Source organism: Bombina bombina, chromosome 2 (genome assembly GCF_027579735.1).
Source record: "Bombina bombina isolate aBomBom1 chromosome 2, aBomBom1.pri, whole genome shotgun sequence".
NCBI lineage: Eukaryota > Metazoa > Chordata > Amphibia > Anura > Bombinatoridae > Bombina > Bombina bombina.
The window spans coordinates 939,236,348-939,257,282 of NC_069500.1; the positions used below are offsets into that span (position 1 = coordinate 939,236,348).

The 20,935-nt window shown below is 40.1% G+C and overlaps 1 protein-coding gene across 1 annotated transcript in view; it reads left to right on the forward strand.

Annotated features, from left to right (window-relative positions):
* LOC128647382 (protein Shroom3-like) overlaps positions 1–20,935 on the forward strand; it is a 149,853-nt gene that overhangs the window by 126,831 nt on the left and 2,087 nt on the right. The window contains exon 7 of the mRNA XM_053700167.1: positions 14,416–14,688. Within this exon, the coding sequence (XP_053556142.1) occupies positions 14,416–14,688 (273 nt within the window). The remainder of the gene's footprint in view (positions 1–14,415; positions 14,689–20,935) is intronic.

A 20,935-nucleotide genomic window follows, 5' to 3' on the forward strand; every position in this document is an offset into this window, starting at 1 on the left:
CTACCCCCGTGGAACATCTACTCTATTACAAATTGTTGTATCATCTGCAAACAGAAATACTTTCCCGTGTTGCCCTTTGCTGATATCTCTGATAAATATGTTAAACAAAACAGGCCCCAGAACTGATCCCTGGGGAACACCACTAGTAACAGCCCCCTCTGCTGAATGTACTCCATTTACTAAGACATTCTGTTTTCTGTCCTTAAGCCAGCATTCTACCCACTTCACAATTTTTGAGACTAGACCAAGGAGGTACAGTTTCTGAATTAGTTTTGTTGTGTGGGACGGTGTCAAATGCTTTGCTGAAATCTAGATATGCTACATCAACTGCTCCACCCTGGTCTAATACTTTTGTTACATAATAAAATAAGTTAATTATATTAGTCTGACACGATCTCCCTGAAGTAAAACAAAGTTGATTTTGTTGCTCTAAATTGTTTGTCTTTATGTAAGTCATAATTCTTTTCTTTTACGAGAGTTTCCATTAATTTCCCTACTACTGAAGTTAAACTAACTGGCCTGTAGTTACCAGATTCTTCCCTACTGCCCTTTTTATGAAGAGGTACTACATTCACTATTCTCCAATCATCTGGAACAGCTCCTGTTAATAGTGACTAATTAAACAGATCAGTTAATGGGGCAGTTAGCACTGATCAATGAATATTATCAGGACCCACTGACTTTTTAAATTTATTTTTGATAATGCTAACAAAACCTTCATCATGTTATTTAATACAGGAATCCCAAAATCTTTCTTTCATGATTTAGATAGAGGATGTAGTCATTTTTGTTTTTAATGCAGTTTCTTTCTTACATAAACCAGTGATTCCTTGTCAGGTTTGCTGAGGCATGTGCTTCTCCAGCAGAGCTGTGGGTATTGTCTGTAGTAAGCATGAAGCACAGAGCTGATACTGCTATGATAGTTACAGCATATTTAAATCGTCTTTCATATGCATATTTTTAAAAGGGCTTTTCAATGGTAAAAAAAAGCTCTCTATTTCTAATTTTACTGTCCCTTGCAGACAGTCGGGCCGATTTAACATGCTGCAAATGCAGCAGTTTCTGCACGAGCCGTCAGGCACGCCGGAAACATAAGTTAAGAAGAAGCGGTCTTAAGACCGCTGCTCCTTAACTCATCCACCACTTCTGAAGCGGCGGACAGCAATCATCCCGATCAGATACTATCGGAATGATTGACACCCCCTGCTAGCGGCCGATTGGCCACAAATCTGCCGGGGCTGCATTGCAAAAGCATTTCACTAGAAATGCTTGTGCAATGTTAAATGCCGACAGCGTATGCTGTCCTGAACAGGACCCAGACTGGAGGTTACACTTGTCCTGCAAAACCTTACTATAGTACATTTTACGTTTAATGTAATCTATTTATATTAAAGGGACACTCAAGTCAAAATCAACTTTTATGATTCAGATAGAACATGAAGTTTTAAGACACTTTCCAATTTACTTCCATTATCAAATTTTGCCCAGTCTTCTTATATTCACACTTTTTGGGGAACAAGAACCTTTTGAGCATGTGCACAAGCTCTCAGGGTAAACTTATACTAGTGTATGAATGGCTGATGTCACAAGGTACAGGGGGCCAGAAAATGGGAGCAAAAATAAATTTGTCAGAAAAAAATCTACTGCTTATTTGAAATTCAGGGTAGATGTTAAATCATTGTCTTTTTATTATGTATTTGTTTATGATATATTTCTACTGCATTGAGTGGTCCTTTAAAGGGACAGTATACTGTAAAATTATTTTTCCCTTAATGTGTTTCCAATTACTTTTTTTTACCAGCTGCAGATGTATGAGATTTGATTTTTTAAGGCTTATTTGTGTATATGAATGAGCTGATTTTGTGTTTTGAAGCCACAACCTAATAAAATGGGATTAGCTTGTAGGTATAATCAGATCTCATTACTTTATCACATTGTGTACGTATACTTGCTTCTTTATCTTATATCTGTCCATAAACCAATCACCAGTACTTAGAGAGAACAATGGGAAATTAACATTTTATTACCTTATCTCTTCTATAACCCACTGGGAGTGTAATTTCTTCTACTGGCTGTGTTAATACAGCTTGGCCTTGAGGCCAAAAACTTTCAGAATGGGTGGGGATACCACAGGCTAAATAAACTATTTCAAATGCCAATATAAGGTTAAAGTGAAAGTCAATTCTAGCGTTGTACAAACGCTAGGATTGACTATTGAAACAAATAAAGGGGACTTTCATTCATGAAGTATAAGATACTTCATGTAGAAAGCTCCTTTATTTGATTCAACCGATCGCCGTTCTTAGCTGCTACAACAGCCCACGGCTAAAAAAATTTTTGCTAAGAGGTGAGGTTTTCACCACTTAGCCAATAGCCGTACGGTAAATCTGGCTCCCATGGGCGCCAAGCTGGATTTACCGCACGGCTATTGGCTAAGAGGTGAAAACGTCACCTCTTAGCAAAAAAATGTATTAGCCGTGGGATGCCGTAGCAGCTAAGAACGGCGATCGGTTGAAACAAATAAAGGAGCTTTCTACATGAAGTATCATACTTCATGAATGAAAGTCCCCTTTATTTGTTTTAATAGTCAATCCTAGCGTTTGTTAAACGCTAGGATTGACTTTCACTTTAATGGAAATACTTGTAAACAATTTTTTTTTTTAAATAATTTTTATTGAGGTTATACATGTACTATGACAAACAAATTGCTTTACAGGAAACATATACATATACAAATAAAAAAAAGAAGCATGTCAATCATATTACCAAAGTGTATAATCATAGCCGTTACATCACGTGTATGCAATACACTAAAAAATAAACCTCACTTTTTCCATATTTTCTCTGATTCTATATAATGGCATATATAAGGCATTAACATGTAGCAATGCACTATACATAACTGATATAGAGAAAGTATACTAGTTACATTTCTATTTAATGACATAGATAAGGAATAAACATGTAGCAATGCACTATACATAACTGATATAGAAAATATATATTAGTTAAATTATTTATTAATCTTTTGATATCCCCAAAAAAATAGATGAAAAAATAAATGAATAGTAAATTTTAACTTACAATATAAAGGGACTAAAAAAGGTAGAATGTAATTGAGGAAGAAATATCCTTGAGTGCGGTAAGTTTCAAGGGAAACTGTGCAAGAATACTCTAGTATAATCACAAGTCACTAGAGTTCTATATATGTGAGGGGCGGGGGGAGGGATAATAATCATAGGTTTTCTTAACTGGGAATAAGGACCTTTAAGTTTAAAAATGGTATGTAATTGCCTTCAAGATGGGGTAGACAGGTGGGACCTGGAGGGAAGTATTCCATAGGTACGTACATATATTTATATACCTACAAAGGGAACAGCTCTATTTGGCAAGATATGACCGTTGAGCTGAAGGAGACAATTGTGGCATTTCTGTTATTTCTGGTACCTTAACCTATACTAAACATATAAAATCTAAATATACTCTAAATATAAGTGCCCTCGAACCAAAATTATATATGCCTCCAGAACATTAAGGTTTGAAATGACTTACAGTGGTTCAGATAGAACACAAATACATCTAGATTATTCTAAATGAATCCCACCATCTGGGCATGGGCCCTATACCCAGTGATAGGTAGACATACAGAAGCAGATGTCTATAATTAAGAAACAACATAACATCATAAGTGCTTATATATACTAAGAGAGAGCGAGACCTTGCGCACAGCGCCAAAGGCACCCTTTTAATTTCAGATCAATACCTTACTCTGGGAGGATGTCTATACTACCCTAATATATGGAAAATCATTACTTAGGCTAGGGACACTGAACGATTTCTTGACACTGCCCATGGTGGACTAAGTCTCCTTCCCTGAACAAAGGGTATAACATAGAGCCAGTGTAGAGGACCCTTGTTAAATAATCTTGGTAGATGAGCCTTATAAAGTACCACAGCTAATTTATAATGTATATTGTGAGAATAAACCAGGAAAACAGAGGATGAGTAATATATATAAGAGCGATTAAACCTTCAGCTATAATTCTTAGCACAGGAGCCCATCTTTGGTACTATATTAACTAATATACTATTGGAATAAGAGATGTTCAGCCTTTAGTGGTGTTGATTATCTGGGGCTTCCTAGTGAGGGAAGTACCTTAAAATCATCATGTTTCTTGATATATAATACAACACTTGCCCCGCCTTATTGACAAGAGACAATATGACTGTAATTTATCATGTATGGGCTGGGGAATTGTAATAAAATACCAAGTATAAAAAGTATAATACTAGTGTAGGGTAAGTCTGAAACTAGGAAAATACAAGATAGTGCCATGCAATTTTTTTGATAGCTGTCAGAAGGGACAATGATAAAAATACTATAAATTGCTCTTAGGGGCATTTACCCCTACAGTTTCCATGTACACATATTTGACAGATAATGGGAGCCATCTTGGTATGTAGAACAGAATACATCATTATATTTAGGGCCCAAAAGGATGTTAAACATGCAGTGAATCATAGCGTAGATATATCAAGTCTGTAGGAGCCCGAGCTGTATCATTGTGCAAACTACATAACTATAAACAATTACCTCCAATTATAGAGTGTGTTCTAACAGTGAAAATATAAGCTAGGGTAAACTATAAAGGCATAGCTTACAACTACTACCTCCAGGACAGACTCATCTTTTAAAAGTATATGTAATAATGAGTGAATATAAAATATGTATAAACAGTAACAACATATGGAGTTAACATATCTGAGTCTCTAAAAGTATTAAACATGAAAACCAATACCTGAGTTGACGAGGGCATAATATATAATAATGAAATATGCGTGTATAGATATTCTCATTTACCTGACTATGGTAGACTAAGTATGAATAGCTATCTCCACGGAACTAATATTAACTCTAAACTAGTCCTGTCTCATTAGCGCTCTACACTCCAAATTGGTTAGGAGACATTATTTTAACATCATATACACAATATAACTACTCATTCTAAGAACATTAAACATATAAACTTGTCTTAAGGATTAGTTCCTGGAGTATATCAGCTTAAAAGAGACCTTCGTGAGGGGGGGATTTTGACAAAACAGAATCCTAATCTTGCTGTTGGTCTTAGAGGGGAAGATAACTAGATTGCAAATGTTAGCTCTAATTTAAAGGTAGCTATGAAAATATGATTTTAGCAATCTGGGTAAGGATAAAAAAAAGCCATTCTAAAGGAGTACTTTAAATGCAAAGTATTATATAAATGTAGTGGCATACAGCATTGATAGTATACAGATACGCATTAAACTAGATTGCTAATGATATATATATAGTGAAAGCTTATGGGTAATAGGCAAACCTACTGAAGCTCCACTCATAATACGAGAGGAAGGAGGATACAATAACATTATAGAGGCCATCTTAAGTTGGTTTGTTAGTGATGCCTTGTCTAAGTTAAAGGTCTATAAAGTTAGTTGGTTGAGAAGGCTAACAAAATATTTCCTTGATATCTTTCCTGCTATATAAAACTGACATAAATAACTGTGTTATAAATGCCTGATAACACTGAAAGCAAGGCTGTATCCTGAACAAGTGGCATGAAAGGCTGTTAGCAGGACAGAACCATAAAACATTCATATAAGACCAGCAACTATAAAAAGGACAGATTACTAGAAGCCTTAGCTAGAAGCCTTAAGGCCATGTTATTGGTGAAATGAAGAAGAAGGCGCCACAATAGTGCGAAATCAATGGTGTTAGATCAAACACGCACATGTACAAGTTGTACTTACTAGATGTAAGACACTTGAGAAGTGCCACAAAAGCGTACTGGACTCTTAATAGCTGCCCAGATAGCTATCCTCTTGCGGTTCAGGTACGACTCCACTTGTCAGGCCGGAACATATAGGCTGAGCTGTATACTACGCCAAACAATTGGAACCAACAGTGAGGTGATGGAATAAAATCTTGTGATGACAAAGTCGTTAAAATTGACTTCAATTTATTAAAATATAGTAAAAACACAACGCGTTTCCCGGTTCACAGACCGTTTCATCAGGTGTATTCTACTGTTTAAAACATAATCACTTAAATACAAATATTCGGCGTCTATTGCAGATCAATGCGCATGCGTATCCAAATCTAAAGGCCATGTTAACTTATGTGGAAGTCTTTTTTCTGTCCCATAACGATAAACAGTGAAACCCCATAATATATTCCTTATAAGCAGTTAAAGGCTGTTGCCAATGGCCGTGCAACAAAGTCTTTAGCCTATGCCTATAGCATACGATACCCAGGTCTCCAGTAGCTGCGTTTGATGAGGGGACATAGAAAAACATACATGAGGGCTCCGCATATCGCTTTTGTGACCTAGGCCTACAGGATAACTACCATCTACCCGGAATTGGAGTAAAGAGACCAAATCAGCAAAGTAGGTCGACATGACTGTAGACGCTTCTCCTGAGCCATCTGTGGATGTGTCCAGTTCCACAATTCCGACTGCCTCCAGACCAGTCGCCACACACCCACAGTCCGGCATTGTTAGCCTGCTTTGTGGTCTCCTGCCCTTCAGATCGTGATCAGGCGTGTAATCTCTTGGCGGGTAAGTATTTGTCGGGGTGTTCTGTGCCTTCTGTACCTAGATAAAGGATAAAGGATCAGTTAACATCTGAGAGGCGGCCACCATTAAAGTGAATGTCAACTCAACCATACCTGTTTACGCCATATGTTCAATCAAAACAATTTAGGGGGACTTTCATTCATCGTTTTTGCAGGTCTTAAAATTGAAAGTTAAAAAATACCTTATACTATTGTTTTTTCAATCGCGCTTCCTCCACCCGCCATTTAGTTCCTTTTTCTGTGGTTAATTGACATCAAGGATTTCCAATAGTGTTTTCCACCCTGTGGCGTCCAGCCCCTTTTTTCCAACATCATGCACTTCTTCTGCGCATGCGTTACATGAAAATCTCCTTTTCTGAAGCAATGCGTGTCCACGAGACACGCATGCTCTATCGATATAACATAGTATATGTTGTATCGATAGAGCATGCGTGTCTCATAGAGTATACTTTCAGCTCTGCCTGCCGGGGGATTTAACAAAATAGGCTGCCTGTCATGGGGGATATACAGAAGAGGGCAACCCTTGAATGCAAAATCCTCCAGCTCAGCCAGCAGACTCTTTCTCGCTGCCCTCCGCCCGAGAACTGTACCTGAGCGAAGTGAGATGTTAGGGCCAGCAGCGACGAGTTGAGCAGGTCCTGCTCTTCCTCCAGCTTTCTCAGCTTTTCCGCCATCTCCCCGGTCACCGCTAGCAGACCAACAGACCTACCACCGACTTCACCCTTCAGCACATCCGCCAGGTTTGAGGCCTGCTCCTCGGCATCTTCAGCCACTGCACCAACCGGAGCCCAGCGCTCCCCGGTGTAGGGCTCCCTGTCAGATAAGGAGATCTCGTCGGCAGACATGGCAGCGCTGTCATTTTGAGCATGGCAGCGCTGTCATGTTGAGGAATTCTGGTGACGTCAGCACAAAGCTGCAGCTGCCTGTTGCCCTGGAAACGTCGGAAACACATACTTCCGGTTTGTTGTATGCTTTTAACGCATGCGCATATTGTGTACATCAGTTTGGAACGCATGCGTATAGTAAGGGAGCATAGTAAGAGCTCCACGGGTGCGCGCTTTCAAGGAAGTGCCGGATGGGAGGAGTTCAATCTCAAAGCGGAGATAAGTTGTTTTTTAAACTATTATACAAATTGTTTATTTATTTATTTTAAAAAGCTAGCGGTTGGAATAGCGAAGTGCTAAACTAGTGTTAGGAGGCTTCAGGATTTGAAAACTTGACATTCACTTTAAGGGTACAACCATTTCTGTTACCTGAGTAGAGTGCAGTTCTGTCTCATTTTGAAATATTCGATCATGGGAATCTGAAGATTCAGTGAACTGTGCAGTACAACAGCAAGTGACTTGACTTTGAAGTCCCAGGGTTCTTACCGGAGGTTCTGCCTGGCTGTTAATGGCCCCTGGGGCTTCGCCGCCATCTTGAAAGCCATGTGAAGTGGAGACTTTTTTTAAGAGTTGCACTATTAGGAGGTTCAGACCTAAGAATTGATCTTCTATAATTTCGCAAAGGTCCCCCCCCCCCTGGGTAATCATTGCCTGAAGCAACGTCGTGATTGGAGGAAGCTGGTTTCGTCATTGCTGGGTAAGTAAACTAGGAAGAACCAGGTGGGGCGTTTCAGAACGGCGATCCAGCGTTTCAGAAGAACAAGGTAAGTATTTTTAAAATACGGTGCTATGTCAATTTTCATGAATGAAAGTGCCCCTGTTTTTAATAGTTTTTTTAAAAACCGGGAACTTTCACATGAAAATTGACCTTCACTTTAAGTTCAGGTGTTTGAGCCACACATACAGTCTTATATATTCCCCCATTAATATTTCTTTATGTTTTAATTTTCAAGTATCTTTTCTTATTGTGAATAGAACAGTTGAAATGGAAAAAAAAGGATGTGTAGCTTGGTAGAGGGTTGCCAAATCTACTGTACATAAAACATAAGAGCTACCTTGTCTATTTATTTAAAGGGACATGGAAATGAATAGTATGTATAGTGCATTAATAAAGGGCTGCATACATTTTTTTTTTAAGTTTGCATTGGCATTGGTGCAGAGGTGCTAATAGGTAGGCAAGCTCTGTGTACAACACATGGAGCATACTTACCCATAAGCACTGTGCATGTGCTATTACAACCTTTTTATAAAGCTGCTTAGTAGCAGCTACTCCATGGCAGAATGCTGTCCCTTAAAGTGTCAGGTTTATTTTGGTAGCCAAAGAATGTTGTGTGTTTGTATGTGTGTGTCTGTATGTGTCTGTGTGTGTATGTCTGTATTTGTGTTAGCACATGTGTCTGTGTGTGTATGTGTGTATGTCATTATCATTATGTGTATCTCTGTATGTGTATGTACATGTCTGTATGTATGTTTTGTGTGTGTATGTCTGTATTTGTGAGTGGGTGTATGTGTGTTTGTATTTGTGTGTATGTGTGTCTGTATTTGTGTGTGTGTGTGCATGTCTGTATGTATGTTTGTGTGTGTATGTCTGTATTTGTGAGTGGGTGTATGTGTGTTTGTATTTGTGTGTATGTATGTCTGTATTTGTGTGTGTGTGTGTGCATGTCTATGTATGTTTGTGTGTGTATGTCTGTATTTGTGAGTGGGTGTATGTGTGTTTGTATTTGTGTGTATGTATGTCTGTATTTGTGTGTGTGTGTGCATGTCTGTATGTATGTTTGTGTGTGTATGTCTGTATTTGTGAATAGGTGTATGTGTGTTTGTATGTGTCTGTATGTGTGTATAGCTGTATTTGTGAGTGGGTATATGTGTGTTTGTATTTGTGTGTGTGTGTGTGTGTCTGTATTTGTGTATAGCTGTATTTGTGAGTGGGTATATGTGTGTTTGTATTTGTGTGTGTGTGTGTCTGTATGTGTGAGTGATTCTCTGGGTCTGATTTATCATGCCCCGTATTGATCAGAATGTATCTGTTTCCGCTAGAAACAGGAGTTATGAAGCAGTGGTCTTAAAGGGACACTAAATCCCAAATTTTTCTTTCATGATTCAGATAGAGATTACAATTTTAAACAACATTCCAATTTAAGTCTATTATCTAATTTGCTTAATTCTTTAGATATCTTTTGTTAAAGAAATAGCAATACACATGGGTGAGCCAATCACATGAGGGCTCTATGTGCAGCTACCAATCAGCAGCTCCTGAGCCTATCTAGGTATGCTTTTTAGTAAAGGATAGCACGAGAATGAAGCAAATTGGATAATAGAAGTAAATTAGAAAGTTGTTTAAAATTGCATGCACTTTCTAAATCATTAAAGAAAAAATTTGGCTTTTATGTCCCTTTAAGACCGCTGCTCCTTAACTTGTCCTCCACCTCTGAGGCGGCAGACAGCAATCCACACGATCGCATACGATCGGGTTGATTGACATCCCCTGCTAGTGCAGGGGGCGGCATTGCACAAGCATTTCTAGTGAAATGCTGGTGCAATGATAAATGCCCACAGCGTATGGTGTCGGCATTTATCGATGTGCAGCGGACATGATCCAATACAGCGGATCATGTCCGTCTGCACAATGATAATTCGGCCCCTCTGTATGTGTGTGTGTGTGTCTGTATTTGTGAATGTGTGTATTTGTGCGTGTGTGTTCCTGTATGTGTGTGTGTTCCTGTGTATGTGTGTGCATGTTTGTGAGATAATAAAAATAATAAACTTTAAAACTTTGAAAATAAATAAAAATTTCAAATAAAAAAAATAAGAAACTTTAAGACCTGCTGTTGTCTTAATTAGTTAATGGTATAAATAGACTGTAATTTAAAATCGGAGTAGCTGTTAACTTTGAGGGGGAAATAACTTGTCACGGATAATGTAATAGATTTAATGATTGTACAGATAATAGTAAGTTAGTAGTAATAAATAAATGTGCTTACTGCTATTTAAAGAGATATACAACTCAAATCATAATTTAATTGTCAGTGATTTTAACTTGAATGTAAATTGATTTCTATTAACAATACTTGAATCCATAAGTTAAAGGGACACTGAATCCAATTTTTTTTCTTCCATGATTCAGATAGAGCACACAATTTTAGGCAACTTTCTAATTTACTCCTATTATCAATTTTTCTATGTTCTCTTGGTATCTTTATTTGAAAAAAGCAGGAATGTAAGCTAAGGAGCAGGCTCATTTTTGGTTCAGGACCCTGGATAGCGCTTGCTGATTGGTGGCTTGTAAGCTTTACATTCCTGCTTTTTCAAATAAAGATACCAAGAGAACATAGAAAAATTGATAATAGGAGTAAATTAGAAAGTTGCCTAAAATTGCAAGCTCTGTCTGAAAGAAAAAAAGTTGGGTTCAGTGTCCCTTTAAAGGGACAGTAAACCTTAAAAATAATGTTATATAATTCTGCACATAGTGCAGAATTATATAACATTATATTAGCGCAAACATTATAAATCATAATTTCCCCTTTGAATTTTTTAAAAAAACTGCTGTTTTACAGACCCGCTCTCTGTGATCTTCTGAGCGGGTCTGTCTTTTTCAAACAGCGCATCGGGCCAGCTGTATAGTCACAGCCCGGCCCGACCGCGCCATAGTACTAAGTGCAGCTCGCTCCTGCTCTGTCAGACAGCAGGAGCGAGCTGCACTTACTGTTATAGCGCGGTCGGGCCGGGCTGTGACTATACAGCTGGCCCGATGCGCTGTTTGAAAAAGGCCCCCTCAGAAGATCACAAAGAGCAGGTCTGTAAAACAGCAGTTTTTTTAAAAAATTCAAAGGGGAAATTATGATTTATAATGTTTGCGCTAATATAATGTTATATAATTCTGCACTATGTGCAGAATTATATAACATTATTTTTAAGGTTTACTGACACTTTAAGGTAGCTTTTCCTTGGATCCTTTTCTCTAGAGGTGCAGCTAACCACAAATGTGCATCAGGAATAAACAAACCGCAGGCCCGGTCAGGCTAGCTACCAAGTAATAAAAAGACACCCAAATGTTCCTGTGGGAACTAAAGTGAAGAATAAGCCTGCATATATTTAAAAACATGCTTCAACATACGTAAGAAAAACAATGATCCAGTTTTCTTGTTAACACCTTATAAAGCAGAAACAATATCTCCTCTCACTGAATTTACTGCATTTTAGGCTAGATTACAAGTGAGACGCAAACGTTTTTTTGCGCAAGCGATGTGTTTCCACAAGCCTTTTTCATTCCGCTGATATTACAAGTTGAGTGAAATCGCTTACAGGGAGTGCAGAATTATTAGGCAAATGAGTATTTTGACCACATCATCCTCTTTATGCATGTTGTCTTACTCCAAGCTGTATAGGCTCGAAAGCCTACTACCAATTAAGCATATTAGGTGATGTGCATCTCTGTAATGAGAAGGGGTGTGGTCTAATGACATCAACACCCTATATCAGGTGTGCATAATTATTAGGCAACTTCCTTTCCTTTGGCAAAATGGGTCAAAAGAAGGACTTGACAGGCTCAGAAAAGTAAAAAAATAGTGAGATATCTTGCAGAGGGATGCAGCACTCTTAAAATTGCAAAGCTTCTGAAGCATGATCATCGAACAATCAAGCGTTTCATTCAAAATAGTCAACAGGGTCGCAAGAAGCGTGTGGATAAACCAAGGCGCAAAATAACTGCCCATGAACTGAGAAAAGTCAAGCGTGCAGCTGCCAAGATGCCACTTGCCACCAGTTTGGCCATATTTCAGAGCTGCAACATCACTGGAGTGCCCAAAAGCACAAGGTGTGCAATACTCAGAGACATGGCCAAGGTAAGAAAGGCTGAAAGACGACCACCACTGAACAAGACACACAAGCTGAAACGTCAAGACTGGGCCAAGAAATATCTCAAGACTGATTTTTCTAAGGTTTTATGGACTGATGAAATGAGAGTGAGTCTTGATGGGCCAGATGGATGGGCCCGTGGCTGGATTGGTAAAGGGCAGAGAGCTCCAGTCCGACTCAGACGCCAGCAAGGTGGAGGTGGAGTACTGGTTTGGGCTGGTATCATCAAAGATGAGCTTGTGGGGCCTTTTCGGGTTGAGGATGGAGTCAAGCTCAACTCCCAGTCCTACTGCCAGTTTCTGGAAGACACCTTCTTCAAGCAGTGGTACAGGAAGAAGTCTGCATCCTTCAAGAAAAACATGATTTTCATGCAGGACAATGCTCCATCACACGCGTCCAAGTACTCCACAGCGTGGCTGGCAAGAAAGGGTATAAAAGAAGAAAATCTAATGACATGGCCTCCTTGTTCACCTGATCTGAACCCCATTGAGAACCTGTGGTCCATCATCAAATTTGAGATTTACAAGGAGGGAAAACAGTACACCTCTCTGAACAGTGTCTGGGAGGCTGTGGTTGCTGCTGCACGCAATGTTGATGGTGAACAGATCAAAACACTGACAGAATCCATGGATGGCAGGCTTTTGAGTGTCCTTGCAAAGAAAGGTGGCTATATTGGTCACTGATTTGTTTTTGTTTTGTTTTTGAATGTCAGAAATGTATATTTGTGAATGTTGAGATGTTATATTGGTTTCACTGGTAAAAATAAATAATTGAAATGGGTATATATTTGTTTTTTGTTAAGTTGCCTAATAATTATTCACAGTAATAGTCACCTGCACACACAGATATCCCCCTAAAATAGCTAAAACTAAAAACAAACTAAAAACTACTTCCAAAAATATTCAGCTTTGATATTAATGAGTTTTTTGGGTTCATTGAGAACATGGTTGTTGTTCAATAATAAAATTAATCCTCAAAAATACAACTTGCCTAATAATTCTGCACTCCCTGTAGTGCAATCGCCATTTATGCTTCAATACTTACCGCGATCTCAGAGCACACAATATATACAGTATGTACACACATAAACATATATATAAGTGCATTATAGCCCTTTGCCATTAAAGGGACAGGAAACCCAAAACATTTATTTCATGATTTAGGAAGAACATACAAAAAGAAACATAAAGGAGTAATTTTTCATACATTTTATACTCTGCTGCTGGTATAACAAGTCCTTGGGAACACATTAAAGGGAAAATAATTTTACAGTACACTGTACCTTTAAAGGGGAATCTGGAGTAAAAAAAGGGGACATAGATTAAATTGTTGTATATTTATGTTGTGTTCTATTGCTTTTTTTTATATATATATATATATATATATATATATATATATTTCTATTTAGTATATGAATGTTTGTTTTTCTTTTGCTAAATAAATATTTTTGTTCTTTCTGCTTTTTTAGTCAAATTAGTTGAGGATAACAGGTCTACTTATATTTAAAGAGACAGTCTACACCGTGGTCATCTTAAAGTCATACCTTAGATTAAGCTGCAAATATCTTCCTGCACCTTTTCTATATCATGCAGCAGGAACCGTAAAAAAGTTATTTTAAAATGAATATTGTTTCTGGCCACTTTGAAATGGCTGCCAAGCTCAGCACACTGCTGACATCATATGATCTGGGCTGCATATGCCATCCAATCACAAAAGCCTCACTAGTTGGATTCAAAATGTTATTCAACAGAGTGCCTAGATGCAGCCCACATTGTGATGTCATCAGTGGGCAGAGCTTGGCAGCCATTTCACACTGGTCAGAAACAATATTAATTTTAAAATAACTTTTTTACTGTTCCTGCTGCATGATATATTTGCAGCTTTATCTAAGGTAAGACTTTAAGATGACTAAGGTGTAGTCGGCCCCTTTTAATTCTTGCTTAGGAATTCAGAGCTAATTTTCATGTAGAACAGTATGTTCTGGTAACTAGTTTATTGATTTATGAAAATCGATAGGTTATTATTGAGCTTGAATATGTTCTCTTCTTCATGTGTCCACAGGCAGAACTGATTTGCAGCCTCACCAATAAACTTGATGTCCTCAAGGAAGCAAAGGAAAGTCTTCTGGCTGATATCAAGCTCAACAATAGCCTTGGGGAGGAGGTAGAGACGATTATTGAGACACTCTGCAAACCCAATGAATTTGACAAGTACAAGATGTTCATAGGAGATCTGGATAAGGTGGTGAACCTGCTGTTATCACTCTCAGGACGTCTTGCCAGGGTGGAGAACGTACTAAGCAGCTTAGGTGAAGAAGCTAATGCAGAAGAACGGGTGTGTATATTTTCCACTAAATAGCTCTGTAGTGTGTATTCAGTATATAAACATGACATGGCATGAACCTTTCATTCATTGTATTGCCTTAAAGGGATATTAAACTCTTCAAGATTATATTTTCTCCAACATAGGTGTGTCCGGTCCACGGCGTCATCCTTACTTGTGGGATATTCTCTTCCCCAACAGGAAATGGCAAAGAGCCCAGCAAAGCTGGTCACATGATCCCTCCTAGGCTCCGCCTACCCCAGTCATTCTCTTTGCCGTTGTACAGGCAACATCTCCACGGAGATGGCTTAGAGTTTTTTAGTGTTTAACTGTAGTTTTTATTATTCAATCAAGAGTTTGTTATTTTGAAATAGTGCTGGTATGTACTATTTACTCAGAAACAGAAAAGAGATGAAGATTTCTGTTTGTATGAGGAAAATGATTTTAGCAACCGTCACTAAAATCCATGGCTGTTCCACACAGGACTGTTGAGAGCAATTAACTTCAGTTGGGGGAACAGTGTGCAGTCTCTTGCTGCTTGAGGTATGACACATTCTAACAAGACGATGTAATGCTGGAAGCTGTCATTTTCCCTATGGGATCCGGTAAGCCATGTTTATTACGATCGTAAATAAGGGCTTCACAAGGGCTTATTAAAACTGTAGACTTTTTTTGGGCTAAATCGATTCATTATTAACACATATTTAGCCTTGAGGAATCATTTTATCTGGGTATTTTGATATAATAATATCGGCAGGCACTGGTTTAGACACCTTATTCTTTAGGGGCTTTCCCAAAGCATAAGCAGAGCCTCATTTTCGCGCCGGTGTTGCGCACTTGTTTTTGAGAGGCATGGCATGCAGTCGCATGTGAGAGGAGCTCTGATACTTAGAAAAGACTTTCTGAAGGCGTCATTTGGTATCGTATTCCCCTTTGGGCTTGGTTGGGTCTCAGCAAAGCAGATACCAGGGACTGTAAAGGGGTTAAAGTTCAAAACGGCTCCGGTTCCGTTATTTTAAGGGTTAAAGCTTCCAAATTTGGTGTGCAATACTTTTAAGGCTTTAAGACACTGTGGTGAAAATTTGGTGAATTTTGAACAATTCCTTCATGTTTTTCGCAATTGCAGTAATAAAGTGTGTTCAGTTTAAAATTTAAAGTGACAGTAACGGTTTTATTTTAAAACGTTTTTTGTACTTTGTTATCAAGTTTATGCCTGTTTAACATGTCTGAACTACCAGATAGACTGTGTTCTGAATGTGGGGAAGCCAGGATTCCTATTCATTTAAATAAATGTGATTTATGTGATAATGACAATGATGCCCAAGATGATTCCTCAAGTGAGGGGAGTAAGCATGGTACTGCATCATTCCCTCCTTCGTCTACACGAGTCTTGCCCACTCAGGAGGCCCCTAGTACATCTAGCGCGCCAATACTCCTTACTATGCAACAATTAACGGCTGTAATGGATAATTCTGTCAAAAACATTTTAGCCAAAATGAACACTTATCAGCGTAAGCGCGGCTGCTCTGTTTTAGATACTGAAGAGCATGACGACGCTGATAATAATATTTCTGAAGGGCCCCTAACCCAGTCTGATGGGGCCAGGGAGGTTTTGTCTGAGGGAGAAATTACTGATTCAGGGAACATTTCTCAACAGGCTGAACCTGATGTGATTGCATTTAAATTTAAGTTGGAACATCTCCGCATTCTGCTTAAGGAGGTATTATCCACTCTGGATGATTGTGACAAGTTGGTCATCCCAGAGAAACTTTGTAAAATGGACAAGTTCCTAGAGGTGCCGGGGCTCCCAGAAGCTTTTCCTATACCCAAGCGGGTGGCGGACATTGTTAATAAAGAATGGGAAAGGCCCGGTATTCCTTTCGTCCCTCCCCCCATATTTAAAAAATTGTTTCCTATGGTCGACCCCAGAAAGGACTTATGGCAGACAGTCCCCAAGGTCGAGGGAGCGGTTTCCACTTTAAACAAACGCACCACTATACCCATAGAGGATAGTTGTGCTTTCAAAGATCCTATGGATAAAAAATTAGAAGGTTTGCTTAAAAAAATGTTTGTTCAGCAAGGTTACCTTCTACAACCAATTTCATGCATTGTCCCTGTCGCTACAGCCGCATGTTTCTGGTTCGATGATCTGATAAGAGCGGTCGATAGTGATTCTCCTCCTTTGGAGGAGATTATGGACAGAATCAATGCTCTCAAATTGGCTAATTCTTTCACCCTAGACGCCACTTTGCAATTGGCTAGGTTAGCGGCTAAGAATTCTGGGTTTGCTATTGTGGCGCGCAGAGCGCTTTGGTTGAAATCTTGGTCGGCTGATGCGTCTTCCAAGAACAAGCTACTTAACATTCCTTTCAAGGGGAAAACGCTGTTTGGCCCTGACTTGAAAGAGATTATCTCTGATATCACTGGGGGTAAGGGCCACGCCCTTCCTCAGGATCGGCCTTTCAAGGCAAAAAATAAACCTAATTTTCGTCCCTTTCGTAGAAACGGACCAGCCCAAGGTGCTACGTCCTCTAAGCAAGAGGGTAATACTTCTCAAGCCAAGCCAGCTTGGAGACCAATGCAAGGCTGGAACAAGGGAAAGCAGGCCAAGAAACCTGCCACTGCTACCAAGACAGCATGAAATGTTGGCCCCCGATCCGGGACCGGATCTGGTGGGGGGCAGACTCTCTCTCTTCGCTCAGGCTTGGGCAAGAGATGTTCTGGATCCTTGGGCGCTAGAAATAGTCTCCCAAGGTTATCTTCTGGAATTCAAGGGACTTCCCCCAAGGGGGAGGTTCCACAGGTCTCAGTTGTCTTCAGACCACATAAAAAGACAGGCATTCTTACATTGTGTAGAAGACCTGTTAAAAATGGGAGTGATTCATCCTGTTCCATTAAGAGAACAAGGGATGGGGTTCTACTCCAATCTGTTCATAGTTCCCAAAAAAGAGGGAACGTTCAGACCAATCTTAGATCTCAAGATCTTAAACAAGTTTCTCAAGGTTCCATCGTTCAAGATGGAAACCATTCGAACTATTCTTCCTTCCATCCAGGAAGGTCAATTCATGACCACGGTGGATTTAAAGGATGCGTATCTACATATTCCTATCCACAAGGAACATCATCGGTTCCTAAGGTTCGCATTCCTGGACAAACATTACCAGTTCGTGGCGCTTCCTTTCGGATTAGCCACTGCTCCAAGGATTTTCACAAAGGTACTAGGGTCCCTTCTAGCTGTGCTAAGACCAAGGGGCATTGCTGTAGTACCTTACTTGGACGACATTCTGATTCAAGCGTCGTCCCTTCCTCAAGCAAAGGCTCACACGGACATTGTCCTGGCCTTTCTCAGATCTCACGGATGGAAAGTGAACGTGGAAAAGAGTTCTCTATCCCCGTTAACAAGGGTTCCCTTCTTGGGAACAATAATAGACTCCTTAGAAATGAGGATTTTTCTGACAGAGGCCAGAAAAACAAAGCTTCTAGACTCTTGTCGGATACTTCATTCCGTTCCTCTTCCTTCCATAGCTCAGTGCATGGAAGTGATCGGGTTGATGGTAGCGGCAATGGACATAGTTCCTTTTGCGCGCATTCATCTAAGACCATTACAACTGTGCATGCTCAGTCAGTGGAATGGGGACTATACAGACTTGTCTCCGAAGATACAAGTAAATCAGAGGACCAGAGACTCACTCCGTTGGTGGCTGTCCCTGGACAACCTGTCACAAGGGATGACATTCCGCAGACCAGAGTGGGTCATTGTCACGACCGACGCCAGTCTGATGGGCTGGGGCGCGGTCTGGGGATCCCTGAAAGCTCAGGGTCTTTGGTCTCGGGAAGAATCTCTTCTACCGATAAATATTCTGGAACTGAGAGCGATATTCAATGCTCTCAAGGCTTGGCCTCAGCTAGCGAGGGCCAAGTTCATACGGTTTCAATCAGACAACATGACAACTGTTGCGTACATCAACCATCAGGGGGGAACAAGGAGTTCCCTAGCGATGGAAGAAGTGACCAAAATCATTCTATGGGCGGAGTCTCACTCCTGCCACCTGTCTGCTATCCACATCCCAGGAGTGGAAAATTGGGAAGCGGATTTTCTGAGTCGTCAGACATTGCATCCGGGGGAGTGGGAACTCCATCCGGAAATCTTTGCCCAAGTCACTCAGCTGTGGGGCATTCCAGACATGGATCTGATGGCCTCTCGTCAGAACTTCAAAGTTCCTTGCTACGGGTCCAGATCCAGGGATCCCAAGGCGGCTCTAGTGGATGCACTAGTAGCACCTTGGACCTTCAAACTAGCTTATGTGTTCCCGCCGTTTCCTCTCATCCCCAGGCTGGTAGCCAGGATCAATCAGGAGAGGGCGTCGGTGATCTTGATAGCTCCTGCGTGGCCACGCAGGACTTGGTATGCAGATCTGGTGAATATGTCATCGGCTCCACCTTGGAAGCTACCTTTGAGACGAGACCTTCTTGTTCAGGGTCCGTTCGAACATCCGAATCTGGTTTCACTCCAGCTGACTGCTTGGAGATTGAACGCTTGATTTTATCGAAGCGAGGGTTCTCAGATTCTGTTATTGATACTCTTGTTCAGGCCAGAAAGCCTGTAACTAGAAAGATTTACCACAAAATTTGGAAAAAATATATCTGTTGGTGTGAATCTAAAGGATTCTCTTGGGACAAGGTTAAGATTCCTAGGATTTTATCCTTCCTTCAAGAAGGATTGGAAAAAGGATTATCTGCAAGTTCCCTGAAGGGACAGATTTCTGCCTTGTCGGTGTTACTTCACAAAAAACTGGCTGCTGTGCCAGATGTTCAAGCCTTTGTTCAGGCTCTGGTTAGAATTAAGCCTGTTTACAAACCTTTGACTCCTCCTTGGAGTCTCAATTTAGTTCTTTCAGTTCTTCAGGGGGTTCCGTTTGAACCCTTGCATTCCGTTGATATTAAGTTATTATCTTGGAAAGTTTTGTTTTTAGTTGCAATTTCTTCTGCTAGAAGAGTTTCAGAATTATCTGCTCTGCAGTGTTCTCCTCCTTATCTGGTGTTCCATGCAGATAAGGTGGTTTTACGTACTAAACCTGGTTTTCTTCCAAAAGTTGTTTCTAACAAAAACATTAACCAGGAGATTATCTGTGTCCGAAACCAGTTTCAAAGAAGGAACGTTTGTTGCACAATTTGGATGTTGTTCGCGCTCTAAAATTCTATTTAGATGCTACAAAGGATTTTAGACAAACATCTTCCTTGTTTGTTGTTTATTCTGGTAAAAGGAGAGGTCAAAAAGCAACTTCTACCTCTCTCTCTTTTTGGATTAAAAGCATCATCAGATTGGCTTACGAGACTGCCGGACGGCAGCCTCCCGAAAGAATCACAGCTCATTCCACTAGGGCTGTGGCTTCCACATGGGCCTTCAAGAACGAGGCTTCTGTTGATCAGATATGTAGGGCAGCGACTTGGTCTTCACTGCACACTTTTACCAAATTTTTCAAGTTTGATACTTTTGCTTCTTCTGAGGCTATTTTTGGGAGAAAGGTTTTGCAAGCCGTGGTGCCTTCCATTTAGGTGACCTGATTTGCTCCCTCCCTTCATCCGTGTCCTAAAGCTTTGGTATTGGTTCCCACAAGTAAGGATGACGCCGTGGACCGGACACACCTATGTTGGAGAAAACAGAATTTATGTTTACCTGATAAATTACTTTCTCCAACGGTGTGTCCGGTCCACGGCCCGCCCTGGTTTTTTTAATCAGGTCTGATAATTTATTTTCTTTAACTACAGTCACCACGGTACCATATGGTTTCTCCTATGCAAATATTCCTCCTTAACGTCGGTCGAATGACTGGGGTAGGCGGAGCCTAGGAGGGATCATGTGACCAGCTTTGCTGGGCTCTTTGCCATTTCCTGTTGGGGAAGAGAATATCCCACAAGTAAGGATGACGCCGTGGACCGGACACACCGTTGGAGAAAGTAATTTATCAGGTAAACATAAATTCTGTTATAAAATGTTTTTCTACTTGTACACGCTGATTTGTGCATGTGCAGTTTGAAATAGCTCATTGAAAAATATTAAACGTGCACTGCTAAACTGTCATACAAGAAAACTGTGGGCGGAGCTTGGCAGCTATTTTCTGCTGCTAACAAACAATGGTTATTTAAACGTTCCATGTACTTGTTACAAGCTTATAGATGCTTGTCTGGTATGTAACAATAAGTAATAAAGAATATGGGGCCGAATTATCAAGCTCCGAGACTCACCGGAAACAGCAGT